At 37.3% G+C, this 15,853-nt stretch overlaps 1 protein-coding gene across 5 annotated transcripts in view; it reads left to right on the forward strand.

Moving 5' to 3' along the window:
• Positions 1–15,853, forward strand: part of skap2 (src kinase associated phosphoprotein 2) — a 277,534-nt gene that overhangs the window by 38,295 nt on the left and 223,386 nt on the right. For all 5 annotated transcript variants that reach the window (XM_043689567.2, XM_043689565.2, XM_043689566.2 and 2 more), the window contains exon 4: positions 3,831–3,929. In XM_043689567.2, the coding sequence (XP_043545502.1) occupies positions 3,831–3,929 (99 nt within the window). The remainder of the gene's footprint in view (positions 1–3,830; positions 3,930–15,853) is intronic.

Raw genomic sequence — 15,853 nt, forward strand, 5'->3', positions numbered from 1 at the left:
AGACCACAATTTGGAATATCTTTTACAGTTTTGGGCCCCTTATCTCAGGAAGGATGTACTGGCTCTGGAGTGTGTTCAGAGGAAGTTCATTAGAATGGTCTCAGGAATGAAAAGCTTAACATACGAGAGGCATTTGAAGATTCTGGGTTTGTACTCGATGGAGTTTAGATGGATGAGGAGGATCTAATTGAAACATACAAAATACTGAATGGCCAAACAGAGTAGATGTTGGGAAAATGTTTCCATTGGTGGAGAGACTAGGACCCAAGGGCATCGCCTTAGAATAGCTTTAGAACAGAGATGGGTAGAAACTTCCTCAACCAGGGAGTGGTCAATCTATGGAAATCATTGCCATAGAAGTTTGTGGAGGCCAGGTCATTGAGTGTATTTGACACTGAGATAGGTTCTTGATTGTTAAAAGGATCAAGAGTTACGGGGAGAAAGCAGGAGAATGGGGGTGAGAAACTTATCAGCCATGATTGAATGGTGGAGCAGTCTTAGAGTCATAGATGTACAGCACAGAAACAGACCTTTTGGCCCAACTTGTCCATGCCGACCAAATATCCCAACCTAGTCTCGTCCCATTTGCCAACACTTAGCCCATATCCGTCTAAACCTTTCCTCTTCATATTCCCATCTAAATGCCTTTTAAACGTTGCAATTGTACCAGCCTCCACCACTTCCTCTTGCAGCTCATTCCATACACGCACCACCCTCTGTGTGAAAATGTTGCCCCTTAGATCCCTTTATATCTTTTCCCCCTCACCCTAAACCTATGCCCTCTTGTTTTGGATTCCCCCACCCAAGGGAAAAGACTTTGCCTATTTATCCTATCCATGCTCCTCATGATTTTATAAACCTCTATAAGGTCACCCCTCAACCTTCGATGCTTCAGGGAAAACAGCCCCAGCCTATTCAGCCTTTCCTATAGCTCAAACTCTCTGCTAACCACTGTGCCACCGTGGGCGGCACGGTGGCACAGTGGTTAGCACTGCTGCCTCGCAGCGCCAGAGACCCGGGTTCAATTCCCGACTCAGGCGACTGACTGTGTGGAGTTTGCACGTTCTCCCCGTGTCTGCGTGGGTTTCCTCCGGGGGCTCCGGTTTCCTCCCACAGTCACAAAGATGTGCAGGTCAGGTGAATTGGCCATGCTAAATTGCCCATAGTGTTAGGTAAAGGGGTAAATGTAGCGGTATGGGTGGGTTACGCTTTGGCGGGTCGGTGTGGACTTGTTGGGCCGAAGGGCCTGTTTCCACACTGTAAGTAATCTAATCTAAAAAAAATGAATGGCCTAACTTCTGCTTCTCTGTCTAATGGTCTCATGGGATGCTGCATCGTGTCAATTATTGAAGAGAGATTTGACCATCTGAGGAGGTTTGCCATAGAACAGAGATTTAGAGGGACATGGTTGAGATATTTAAAATTGAGGGGCATAGTTAGGGTAGACCGGAAAAGACTTTTCCCTTTGTTGGAGTGTTCAGTGAACTGTCGACATAGATTTAAAGCAAGGTGCAGAAGACTTAGAAGAGATATGAGAAAAACCCTTTTACCCAGAGTGTGGTTGGAATCTGGAACTCGCTGCCTGTAAGGCAGAGATAGAAACTCTCATAACATTTAAGAAGTATTTAGATGTGCAGTTTTGATACTAAGGCATTCAAGGCTGGGCCATGTGCTGGAAAGTGAGATTAGAATACAGAGATAATACAGCGATCCTGCTATAATTCATGTTTCTTCAATGCAAATTGACCTTAACGTGAATTTAGACAGTTATTTGTAGAACGCAAACTTTATTTACCTGTATTGGTTATAACATGATTCTGGCCCCATTAGTTTGTCACACAGCTAATGCGTGATTTTCTTATAAAGCGAGATAGTTCCATTCCTTTGCAATCACATTATATGAGGACCACCTGTATGTGGTGGTTTTTGACTGGCACAGAAGCAATGGGCTGAAGGACCATTTCCTGTGCTGTAGATGTCTGAATCAATGGTGACTGAAATCATGTAATACATGTAGGTATGCTTTTGTTAAGCTTTGAACTTGTTTCTTACCAGCATAGCATTTGCTACTGTTGGATCCTGGTGTTGCAGTCATTTCTGATGGTTACATACAGATGTAGATTTGCTTTTCCCTAAACTGTACCAACTTTATTTAATCTACTGCGGGAGAGAATAATTGGAGAAAACACATCATGGGAGATGATACATTTTCAAAGTAACCTAGAAAATAAATATCAATGTAAAGGTGTATTTATGTAAATGTGCATCTCAGTTTAATCTTAGTATGAAGCACCATTGTTAACTCTATTATTTAGACTAGCACTAGAATCAAGTGTGTGAGACTTCATTCTATCTCTGGCAAGTCTGTAACTTTAGATTCGTGCAATGTAACATAAACTACCTTTAATTAGATCCTTTTTCATATTCACTATTAAGTAGGGAAAACTATTTCTTAAAGTTTGTACTTGTGTCCTCTGTTTCTGCATTCAATTTAAAGCAACCTACATGCCTGTGAAGGCATTACGCAGGTTGATCGCATAGAATCATAGAAACCTTACAGTGTGGGAAGAGACTGCAATCCAAAGAGTAACCCACCCAGAACCAGCACCACCCCCCCCAGCCCCCGCCCCACCACCACACCTTCCCCGTAACCCTACATTTACCATGGCCAATCCACCTAGCCTACACATCTTTGGAATGTGGGAGGAAACCACAGGAACACCCAGCAGAAACTCCTGCAGACAAGGGGAGAACTCGAAAATTCCACACAGACGGTCACTAAGGCTGGGATCCAGCCCAGGCCCTTGGAACTGTGAGACGACAGTGTCAACCACTGAGGCACCATGCCGCCACATGTCCTTTTAATTTTCTCTCCGACAAAAATACATTTAATATTTCATTGAGCTCCCAAATAATGGAAATTACCTCCTTGTCTGAAAACTCTCTTGGTGTCATTTTTGAAGATAGGCTCTGCAAATTTCTTGTTTTTGCAATATGTTTGGAGAAGTTTTGTTTGAATATTTTCAAAATTCACTTTTCACTGTAAATCGTGTTGATTATTAGTTTTGGGGATGAGATGGGTGTGGGAAGTTGATTTAGGACCTTGCCTGGCAAAGGGGGCCTTACAATTCTGTGAACCTGCCCTCATTTAAATTTGGCAGGCAAGCTGTAAGGTGCTAAACTTTGTCAGAAAGACAAGTGTTGTAGAGGCAGGGGTCACAGCTGCCGAGTTGAAGAATCAGAAATAATATTTGAACGCTTATCTTTAGTAACTTCTCTGCCTTGTCATCCACGGAACTTGCATGGCACACAGTCTGACCTAACATGCCAATCTGAGTTGTATTTATGTCAAGGACCCTAATTTGCATGTTAGCGTGGACTACCAACCTGTAACAGTCAGGCGATTTAGACACCCAGTGGCATATGTCTTTCTAAATTGTTCCATTTTGTTTGCATGCAAATAGGACAGTTAGAAAACTGCCTCAAAACAAGTTCTGTCGCATCCCATTTTGGGCAGGAAAGGACGGCAAAATTGTATTCTGTTTCTTTCTATGTTTTATTCTTTGCAGTTGAAATTAGTAGCTACTGGGCAACAAATGCAACCTGTCACATTTTAAGAACAAATTCAGTAGAAAGGATTGCTATTTGCCTAATGAGAGTGTGCACAAGTATTGCTCTTAACTCCTTATTTGCCTTCATGAAATAAATCTGCTATATCGATTAATTTTAATGTTACACTAAATCGAATTTTATCAAATATTAATGAACAATTCTCCTGTGCATATTAACACAGAATGTTAACTATGCTTAAATTTTTAATTATTTTGTAGGAGGATCGGATGATTCTGACAGCTGTGAAGAACCTGTGGAAGATAGTATTTCACTAGCATCTGAACGTTGTGATAATCATGAAGAATCTGCAGCTGATGGTATGTGTTATTGTAGATCTTTGTACGATCTGCTATTGACAGTCAGTGAAAAATGGGACTCCAGTTTGAAGAAGTTCCTGAGGAAACCGAATAAGCTAACAATTTTAAAGTGCAATTGAATTGGCTCCCTGTTGGAAGGCAGCTATGTGGAATTGAAGAGCTCTCTCTAGTGGTATTCAAGGTTTATACAACCGAGAAAAATAGTTGCATTGCAAAAACGTAAGAACTTGGTCTTGATATGAACCTCCGGATCAAATGCACTTTTCAAGCTTGGACAATATCAGTTGTTAAAAAGTAAAAAGTTTAATTTGTAATGCATATTTCTTTCTATTAGGCTGGAACATTACAAAAATTAGCACTGAGAATGCAGTTTGTAGTTTCAGAAGTGTTGTGTACCCTAATTGAGAAAATTCAGACTTAGAAATTACACTGTATATTAAATCATTGACAGTATCTTTCTTTAAATAAGCAGCCATTCTACACAGTAGGGATTAATTGATTAAGACAGATCCTTCACACAACAAAAAATTTATTAAGGCAGTTCAATTATAATGCAAGGCTACATCGCAGACCACATTTTGTTGAGAGATATGATATCATAGAATCATAGAATCCCTATGGTGTGGAAACAGATCACTTGCCCTGTTGAATCTACACCCACCCCCCTGAAGAATATTCCACACAGACCCAACCCCCTAACCTATTGCTGTATTCCTGCATTTCATGGCTAATCCACTTCGCCTGCACATCCCTGGATACTATGGGAAATTTTAGCATGGCCACTCCAGCTAACCTGCACATCTTTGGACTGCAGGAGGAAACTGGAACACCTGGAGGAAACCCACGTAGACACAGGAATAGTGTATAAACCCCACACAGACAGACGCCCAAGGCTGGAATTGAATCCAGATACCTGTCATTGTGAGGCAGCAGTGCAAACCACTGAACCACTGTGCTGCCCCATGTTATGATTTTCATTGAATTACTCCAGAAATATTTTACTCTATTATTAAGACTAGCATATTCCATCTTAACCAGTGTGCAAATCTTGCAAGCTAAACATGCAGATTACTGAAAAATGACATTAAACTGAATAAATATTTTAATATATCCAATAATACTGTTTTACATAGTAATATAACTGGTATTTTGTATAATTGGAAAGCTTGCTAGGGACTCATAGTTAAATAAAGCAAACAATGATGTTGCAACTTAATAATTTACTTTGGTTACAGATATCACAGATTACATATACAACTGTCCCTATCCTACAGTTTATTTTGTATCAGTTGCTGATCCCTGACTCTCATTTCTTAAATTAAAATTAAATGTGGAGTTACAGTATCCCTTCCACAGAATATTTTATTCAGTAAAGATTGCTTTTTCAAAGAATACGTAAACTAAAGAAAAATAAACCTTAAGAAAGTACTGTATTTTAAATTGAGATGTTTAGTCTTTTTGGGATGAGTTACAGAAATAAAGCATGTCTCTCAGAAATCAGTTGGATAGTAGCATTTTAGCAATTCATTGCTATGTTTGTCTAATGTGTTTCCTAAGTTTTCACAGTTGTAAGTAGCTGAATATATTTATCTATAAAATCTAGTTCAGTTTAGGGCTAACAATAATTAATAATTTTATTTGTTGCCAAGACTTCAGTGCAAGTTAGTTTTCCTCATTCTCCTCCCCCTAATATTACCTTAAATATAGATGTTGCAATTTTATTGATTTTGAAATTTCCTGTTGTCAACATTACAATACTGACCAGAAGTGTATTTTTAAAATTAAACTTAAATTGCAGCCTATAATTTTATACATAGTTTGAAAATTGCTTGAACTTTATACTGAATGTTTCAAATGAAGAAGATTATAAGATCTTCAGCAAAGATTACACTTGATTCAAAATAAAAGCTCGTAATTCATAGTTAGTTGCAATTGAACATGATCTTTATTCTTGTTTATAAAATCTGTAGTTCTTGCTGACTTGAAACATTTAGTAGGATTATGCTTTTGTGAGGAATAGCCATCATAAATGTAAATTAATGCTAATATATTAGTTTCATAGGGCATGGAAACAGACCCTTCAGTCCAATTAGTCCATGCCAAACATATTCCCAACCTAAACGAGTCCCACTTGCCTACATTTGGCTCATATCCCTCCAAACCCTTCCTATTCATGTACTTATCCAAATGTCTTAAAATTGTGCAATTGTACCTGCATCTACCACTTCCTGTGATAGCTCATTCCACATATGAACCACTCGGTGTAAAAGTGTTGCCCCTGATTCTTTTTAAAGCTTTGTCCTTTTGCTTTAAAAACCATGGCCCCTAGTTTTGAACTCCCCCACTTTAGGGAAAAGATCCTTGCTATTCACCTTATCAATGCCTCTCGTGACTTTTATAAACATCTTTAAGGTCACCCCTCAACCTCTATGCTCCAGTGATAAAAATCCCAGCCTATTTTTATAAGTCAAACCCTCCAATCTTGGAAACATTCTGGTAAATCATTTCTGAACCGTACCCAGTTTAATAATATCCTTCCTATAGGAGGGTGAGCAGAACTGTACACCATAATCCAGAAGAAGCTTCACCATTATCCTGCACAACCTCAACATAATGTAACAACTCCTTTACTCAAAGGTCTGAACAATGAAGGCAAGCACGCTAAATGCTGCCTTAACTACCCTGCCTACCTGTGATGCAAATTACAAAGAATTATGTACCTGAACCCCTAGATCCCTCTGTACTACACCACCACCTATGGCCTTCCCATTCCATTGTGCAAGTCCTCCCTTTCTTTGTTTTATGAAAATGCAACACTTCACATTTAACCAAACTATCCTCCCTCTGCCACTTCCACTGACCCAAATGATCAAGGTTTTTTTTGTCATCTTAGAAAACCCTTCTTTACTGTCCACTATACAACCTTGGTGTAATCCACAAACTTACTAACCATACCTCCTGAATTCTCACCCAAATTGTTTTTATAAATGACAAACAGAAGTGGACCCAGTATTGATCCCTGCTGATCACAGGCCTCCAGACTGAAATGCAACCCTCCACCACCATCCTCTGTCTCCTATCATCAAGCCAATTTTGTATCCAGTTGGCAAACTCACACTGAAACCCATGTGATCTAACTTACTAATTAGTCAACCATGTGAAACCTTGTCAAAGGTTTTACTAAAGTCCATGTAAACAATGTCTACCGCTCTGCATCAATCCTCAAAAACCGCAATCGACTGCTTTTGTGTTCCAACTGTGTATGAACCAACAATTGAAATATAGGCCCCTAATCTGAATGAAAGTGCATATGTTGAATTAAAGTTTCTGTCTGCTCGTAATGCTCAAAATATGATATTCAGTTGTGTGCATCATAATATTAGATGCATATGGGCTTGGTCTCTTCCTAACTGATTCATTTCATATAACCAACCTGCTGCGAATGTGTATTTCAATAGCATATCTGCATTTTCCACGATTCTCCAATGTAAACTTTAAATAAGTAAGGATTCATGTACAAATGTTCATAAAATCTTCCTGAGGAGTTGCATTTAAACAAGATATAGCAGAAGCAAAACTGCACACAAATTGATCAACTTCTAATTTTCATTTCTGTTTGTGTCTATTACTTTGTTGTATTCTTTGATGTAATGGTTATTTTACATAGAAAGTAACACCACAAAGTTTTTATTATTTGTAGCCATGTGAGGCACTTAACAATAGAACTACAATTTTTTTTTTGTCACAACATTCTGCTTTAAAATTCTAAAGTCGAGATGATAACCGAATGCAACCAGTAAAATTAGGTGTGTGGGTCTGATGCTCAACTTTAAACCTACTCGAAATCCAAACCATGATGACTTGTGCAAATAATTGATTTTGCAAATAGTGTACAAACCAGTGTGTCTGTTCTTCTTGTCGGAAGGCTTGGTCACTTTCAGCTATTTAATGTTGAATTTAAAAGTGTTACTGTGGAACAAAGAAATTATGTTCTTTACTACATAGGGAGTCTATAAAGATTTGTATATCCTTTGCTCTGAAATGCAATTCGCACCACTATACATTCTGTGATCGCTCTTGAACCTATGACATTGATTTCAGTGCAGGCATTGTATCTGGTTTATTGTGATGGTCATTGAAAAGAAGCTAGATATATTTCAAACATTGAAAAAGAAATCTAGCTATGGACTGAACTCTAACTTTGTACAAACATCTATTTGTGTTTAGCTCATATTTATTATCTTCAAATATAGTGCTAGTTTATTTTAGATGGAATGGTCAAATTTGTAGCAGTTTCGTATCCTTAATATAAATTTAGGGTGGAGATAAAAGACTACGATCTTTTCATCCTCTGATATTTTGTGTTCAAAAAAGAAGGAATAAACTTGGTAACCACAGGCCAATGCTGGGAAAACTATAAAGGCTATAAGCACAAAATTAATTCTCACTTGGAAAAGTGTAAATTAATACAGGACAGCCAGCATGGATTTGTTGACTGTAACTCATCTTTGACTAGCCTAATATGTGTACTCTGAAGTAATAGCGAGGATTGATAAAGATAGTGTTGTGGTTGTAGATCTGACGTTTAAAAAGGCATTTGACAATGTGTCAAGTAGCAGATTTATTTGAAAAATGGCAGTATCATGTGATGGTAAGTGCACTTGCCATGTGATAACTTGAATGTTAACTTGCTAAAGCATAGAAGGTAATAGTAAGCATGTGTTCTGACTGGTGAAATGTACATAATGCGGTCCCCCAAAGGTGATATTAGGATCATTGAATTTGAATTTGAGTATAGACAGTACAATTTAGAGGTTTGGCAATGTAGCAATTAGTTAAAAAGATAGATGTCAAAGAAAATAGACTTGTAGAATGAGCAGGCATGGGGCAGATGCAATTTAATCTGGCTATGTGAAATGGAGAAAGATCGTGAGAAGGCATTGTATTGTACATGGTACGATTTTGAAAGGGGTGCAGGAGCAGAGGGATCTGGAACACGCATTCACAATTCCTTTACAAATCATCAGTAAATTCAAAGTTGGAGTTTTGTACAATTCTGGATGCCAGTCTTTGGTAGGATGCTAATTCCTTGGAGTGAATACAGAGACGATTCGAGGATGATTCTATTCTGTAAGTGTTTTCCCTGAAAGCAGCTCCTTGTCTCGTCTGCTGATGCTTCAGGCAGGGGGATGATACAATGAATGAAAGAATTCAGTTAAGTAGAAAGATTACTTTCCTCAGAGCAGTTAAGGTCTGGCCTTGTATTCAAGTTTACTAGATGAGGCTTTTTGATAGAGCAGGTAGGGAAGAAAATGTTTCCTATGGAAATTGTCAGTAACCAAAGGTCATAAAATTAAAATTATTACCAAAAGTGGTAAAGGTGAAATGCAAATTCTCTTAAGGTAATTGATAAAACCTGACATGTATGACCTGAAAGTGTGGTGGAATCAGATTCCGTAATAACTTGCAAAAGACAATTAGACCTACATTTGAAGGGGACTAATTTTACATGATTATGGGGATAAGGCTGAATTGAATACCTCTTTCAAAGATCCCACAAAGGCATAACAGATGAAATAGTATATTTCTCTAGTGTTAGTCTATCATTCTATTTATTGATGTGGAAATGATCAAATTAATACATATAAATCTATATTTTTAAAAACGTACGATGTTGTAAGTGGCAATATATGTTTTAAAATGTTTCTGGATAATGAACTACTCCTAACTGGAGTAGGGTAAGTAATTTTGAGCATGTGTTAGTACTTCAGCATTATGGACTAATCTCTATATTTTGCCAGCATTTATATGGGGAACAATGACAATTCCAGACATGCCTCTGAAATGGTAGTCTGTTGATGAAAACTTGCATATGGGGATAATCTAAAGATTGGTTTTGAAGGTTTTAGGTGATGCTGCTATGACTGTTACCTTTGGCATCTTGTTCTGTTGTGGAATTATCCTTGGAAACTTTCTTTTCTGGTTAGAAACATACATGAATATAGCAGTGACAAACAAAGCGCTGAAGAAACGCAGCATGTTTGGCAATGTATGTGGCAGAGATACAGTGTTAATGTTTCTGGTCTGTCGTGGCTGTTCTTTAGAACAAAAAGGTCTTCAAAAATGATTTTTTTATGCAATTGATAATGCAGGAGAAGGAGTGAGTAAAACAAACATCGAGGGTGCTTAGACCAAAAGGCAAAGAGGTTGCCAGTGGTGGTGAAGGAAGATTTGTTAATGGTGGTAAAGGAGAGAGAAGTGAAAGATATTCTTCAATGCAATCACCAAGTCTGTGTTTGGTCTTGTCAATATAAAAGAGGGTGCTTTTGTGTGCAATGACTACAGTAGTCTAATTTGAAAGAAACGCATGTACAATATGGTTATTAAAAGATAAAATATACTTATGTAGACAATGTCAGAGTGAAGTCTGAAATGTTCAGGCTTATTCAAGAGACTATTTTTGTCTTTGGTTTTTGAATCCGAGCTAGCTGGTCCTTAATTTTGTAACTTAGTTAAAACCAAATGATATTTTAACTGTTGAATTTAACCCGTACAAATATAATACAAATACTTTTAGTAAACATTCAGCTGACTGCTGCAATGCCATTTAAAGTAAAAGCAGATATTGGTCTTTAAATGTATGGTTTCCAGTTTCATAATTAGAATATTTTAGCTCCATTGCAATTTTAAAAAAAAAATCCTTCATAAATAATTTCACAATGGTGCATTTCTATCTTGTATTAATGCTGAGAAATAGAACTGCAAATAACCACACATGACAGCTACCAAATATGGACATAATTTATTATCTCCAATTATCAGGATCTCTTCTGGTCAACTTGTAAATATACTGAAAATGGCACCTATAGTTTAAATTTCCTTTGGATCCTGGATGATCATTCTAATGCTTACTAAAGGAAAATAATAGTTACATTTGTACTGTATTGAAGATCTGCTAAAGCATCAAATTTCTGCAACTTTGTATTTGTGACCAAGATTGAACATGCCTGAGTCAATTATGAGGAAGGTCTGTGGCACTTCTTTTGCATTTCCACCTCCTAACTATGTATAGCCTTCATCCCAGACACACAACACTATAGTTTGCATCATAACTCTATTCAAATTGTAGCAATTTAAATGCTAAATCATGTTACCTAATATGATATTTTTATGGCCTCCATTCACCACCTGGATTCTCTCTCTTCCTCTCCTCTCTCTCACATACATATATTCTCCCATTTGGGATTTAGCAGTTTAAGCATTGCCTTGATCAAAACCTTGAAGCATAACTGTACACTCCATTGCTTTTACATCTGAGATGAGTATAAATTTGTAGAATGCTAGTACCCAAGACATATTGCCTGTAATTTCTAATATAGTTACTTGTCTATGTGCATCTATTCAAAATGTAGTATTTGTTTCCATCCCTATGGATGAGACATGAAAGACATTTGTGCTTCTCGAATTGTTCTATTTGTAAAGGGCACCACCTAGTTCCTCCCCCCAGGTATTTGGAAGCATATATTAATAGCTCAATTAGGTTGAGGTCACATGAAGAGCTTTATACAAATCAAATTATGTAAGATCTGTACATTCGCCCTTTAATATAGCTCAGCATTCAGACAAAATATTTTAGCTTTATAAATTATAAACTTCTCAAGCAATAGATTATTTTTGATATGTTGATATTATTTTTGAGGTACTGTGAAGGTCAAAAACTTACTCCCGTTTTGTTCTCTTTATTTCTGTGTCTGGTTTTCTCTTTCAATCTTTGTCTGAGTCTTTCTAGTTCAAAAGTTCACTCAATTCCCAAATGACCACCTAATTTTCTAGTTATTCCCTCAAGCCATATGTGTTTGGGTTTCTTTATGGTTTATTAGGTACTGTAGGAAAGAAACATCCGTTATATCTTCTAATGTAATTCACACACACTTCACTGGCACTTCTTCTCTTGATTGCTGGCAGCAATTAAATCACAGCAAAGGAGGGTAATACATGGACTCCCTAGCCTATGCTCCCCTACAGAAACTGACAAAGCCTAAAAAATAAATGCCAGGCTCTCCGTTACCAATCTGCCTTTTGGCTGGCCGCAAGCTTGATTGATTGTGAAATCATAACTTGCTCCTTGCTAACAGGGAGAGTTCACTGGTAGGTTATTGTGAGCAGATAAAGCACTGGATGAGGTTTTGATTTTTCTGTATCGAATCTGGGTACATCAGATTAATGGAATTTCAATTACAGCTTGGAATTGCCACAGCTTTGTCAGGAAAACTGATGGAGATTCTATAGCCATGTCTACTAGCTAATACCAGATGCAAAAAAGGTGTGCTCTTCTATTAGGCCAAACAGCAAAGACCGATTGTAATTGGATTGTTTTTAAACTTATTGATGTCTGTATTTTTGTCCTTTTTTAAAATCTTTTCACCTCTTCAGACAGCTCTTCTATTAGATTTGACAGTACAGTAATGGTTTTGAGTTTATGAATCTGTATTGAGTTGAACGTTTTCTTTTTGACTTTACTCATACCAGAGCTAATTGTTTCTATTCAACAAGTATACACTATTGATGCTTTTTGTGGATCAGTTTTCAGATTTTGTACTGAAAAAGAATTGTGAAGTGATTAATCATTGAGATTTTCACAGAATAAGATAATGAGCACATTATTCACATGAGAATTAATGGTTTATCAATCTATTTTGATATCGCATCATGTCTTTTATTGTCTTTCCTATGGAAACCTGAGATTTTTAATGTCAATTTACTTTAGTATCACCTTGGATATTTTGCATTGTTTACTAAGTAGTTGTGAAATTAATCATATTTGCTGAGTGAAACATTGAAAACTTTTTTTCCAGAATAAGGATCAGTATAAGAAATTATTATTGGCAGTATGTATAATTAATGTTATACATTATATTATAATGGGAACAATCAATGCTATGGCATATTGTGATTTGATATTTCTATAATATTAAATAGGAATGAATAGCTATCTAGAAATAATTACAGGGGTGTAATCTAATTGAAGCTTAGATTATGTTTTAAATTTCAGTGGCAAGCTTGAGTAGTTTTTAACCACTATATTGGAGCTAATATCACAAAGATCTTGATATAATACCCTAGAGCCACTTTGCATTAAATATTTTAAGGAATTCTTTGCAGGAGCTTTGTTCTGTTTAGCTCATGTTAATCTATGGTATAGAATTGTTGTGCTGTGCACATAATGTTCATACACAATATTAACTATCCTGATAGTGTTGCAAATAAAATATAGCTGATGACTTTAATTCAATGTTCATTCCATAGTTTTATATTAGCACGCAGAATTTCTCACAAGCAGCTCAAAGTATATTAAATGATAAAACTCGAATGTAATTTGTAAAGTGTCAAAAGGTTGACACTTGCATTTTTTCAATGATTGATATAATGGCATCTGCGTTTTTGGATTAGTGGTGCTGGAAGAGCACAGCAGTTCAGGCAGCATCCGAGGAGCAGCAAAATCGACGTTTCGGGCAAAAGCCCTTCATCAGGAATTTAGGCAGAGAGCCTGAAGCATCTCTTCAGGTTCTCTGCCTTTATTCCTGATGAAGGGCTTTTGCCCGAAACGTCGATTTTGCTGCTCCTCGGATGCTGCCTGAACTGCTGTGCTCTTCCAGCACCACTAATCCAAAATCTGGTTTACAGCATCTGCAGTCATTGTTTTAACCTATAATGGCATCTGCGACCCGCTGAAAAGGCCCAAACTTTAACTGCCCATGAAATGAATAGTATTTAAGAAATTAATATACAGATATAATTATTTAGGTTCTAAAGGAAGTTCAACCACTTGCATTTTTGTTTCCATAATTGGTGTTATCTGCATACTTTATCTTTTTGAAGTTTCACCTACCTATAAGTCATCCACTATATAAACTAAAATTTTCAGCAGTTTTGGACTGCATCCCTTGAATATGCTTTAAGCATTTACAATTGTGCACACAATATGCTTGTACAATAACTATTGTGTAGCTAACAATTTACAGAAGTTGTACTTGCAGTTATGGTGCTAAATTACATTTTTGGATTCATAAATTGCACACCTGCATGTTTTTGCCCATGAAACCCTGTAAAAAGATGCAAAAATTTTACAGACATCTGACACTTCAAAACTAGATTATTTCTAATAGTACTTTTCCCAGCTGACCATTTTGAACAAGGAAGAGAGAAAAGGTAGATGATTGTTTACATGCTCCAGACTAAAAGATTCTGTATGATAGCAATGCATGTACATTTGATAGTTAGTTTCAAAGGGCAAGGAAGTGTAGGACTGCCTTATTTACTTTAATCTTAGCACTGCGATACTGCCAGTGTTCAAGAGCTGAAAATTGACAGCGAATAGGGTTACCTCAGATTACAACAGGATCTGGACCAAATGGGACAATGGGCTGAGAAGTGGCAGATGGAGTTTAATTCAGATAAATGTGAGGTGCTGCATTTTGGGAAAGCAAATCTTAGCAGGACTTATACACTTAATGGTAAGATCCTGGGGAGTGTTGCTGAACAAAGAGACCTTGGAGTGCATGTTCATAGTTCCTTGAAAATAGAGGCGCAGGTAGATAGGATAGTGAAGAAGGCATTTGGTGTGCTTTCTTTTATCGGTCAGGGTATTGAGTACAGGAATTGCGGCTGTATGGGACATTGGTTAGGCCACTGTTGGAATATTGCATGCAATTCTGGTCTCCTTCCTATCGGAAAGATGTTGTGAAACTTGAAAGGGTTCAGAAAAGATTTACAAAGATGTTGCCAGGGTTGGAGGATTTGAGCTATAGGGAGAGGCTGAACAGGTTGGGGCTGTTTTCCCTGGAGCGTCGGAGGCTGAGGGGTGACCTTATAGAGGTTTACAAAATTGAGGGGCATGGATAGGATAAATAGACAAAGTCTTTTCCCTGGGATCAGGGAGTCCAGAACTAGAGGGCATAGGTTTAGGGTGAGAGGGGAAAGATATAAAAGAGACCTAAGGGGCAACCTTTTCACGCAGAGGGTGGTACGTGTGTGGAATGAGCGGTCAGAGGAAGTGGTGGAGGCTGGTACAATTGCAACATTTAAGAGGCATTTGGATGGCTATATGAATAAGACGGGTTTGGAGGGATATGGGCCGGGTGCTGGCAGGTGGGACTAGATTGGGTTGGGATATCTGGTCGGCGTGGACGGGTTGGACCGAAGGGTGTGTTTCCATGCTGTACATCTCTATGACTCTATAACTGTTGGGTTCCAGAGTGATAAGCAAACCTTGTTATGAAAATAATTAAGTTCTGCAATACGTTTTATAATTTTATACCCAATGATCCAACTCAAATATAATTGAATTTGTAACTTGTAATCGAAAAAATGTGCTCAAAATATTGGCTGGAAATTGATATTTGAAGAGTCAATTATTACTTGTAATTAAACAAAATTAACAATACACCAAATATAATGAATCATATAATGAATTTTGTCCTCTTAATGTAACATTCCTTTGTTTATGAGGAGTTGCCAAACTCGGAAAATTGAACCATTCATAACTCATCAGTGAACTTAATGCATGTTTTAATGCAGTAAAGAGGTTTAATCTAATCCAATAGGAAGTCTTAAAAAAAACTTGTTAAATGCCATTATTCTGTTAATGGCATGGGGAATATAACGGAGGCAGTGTTACCCTTGTTGCTTAAATGGCAGGAGTTAAAAATACAAATATCTAAGTGGGTAGAGTTGGAAAGAAGAAAAAAGTGACCCTGATGGGAACTAGGAACAGCAGAATTGGGTTGTTGGATAGAAAATAAATCAGAAGACAAGAAAGGCACTATTGAAGCATGGGAGAACTCAATATGCAGGTGTACTGGGGCAGTCAAGTTGGTCGTAGATCCTAAGAAAAGGAATTGTGAGCAGTTTTGGGGTCCATATCA

This window comes from Chiloscyllium plagiosum, unplaced genomic scaffold (genome assembly GCF_037043375.1).
Source record: "Chiloscyllium plagiosum isolate Xiang-an unplaced genomic scaffold, Cpla_swu_hap1 HiC_scaffold_5, whole genome shotgun sequence".
Lineage (NCBI taxonomy): Eukaryota > Metazoa > Chordata > Chondrichthyes > Orectolobiformes > Hemiscylliidae > Chiloscyllium > Chiloscyllium plagiosum.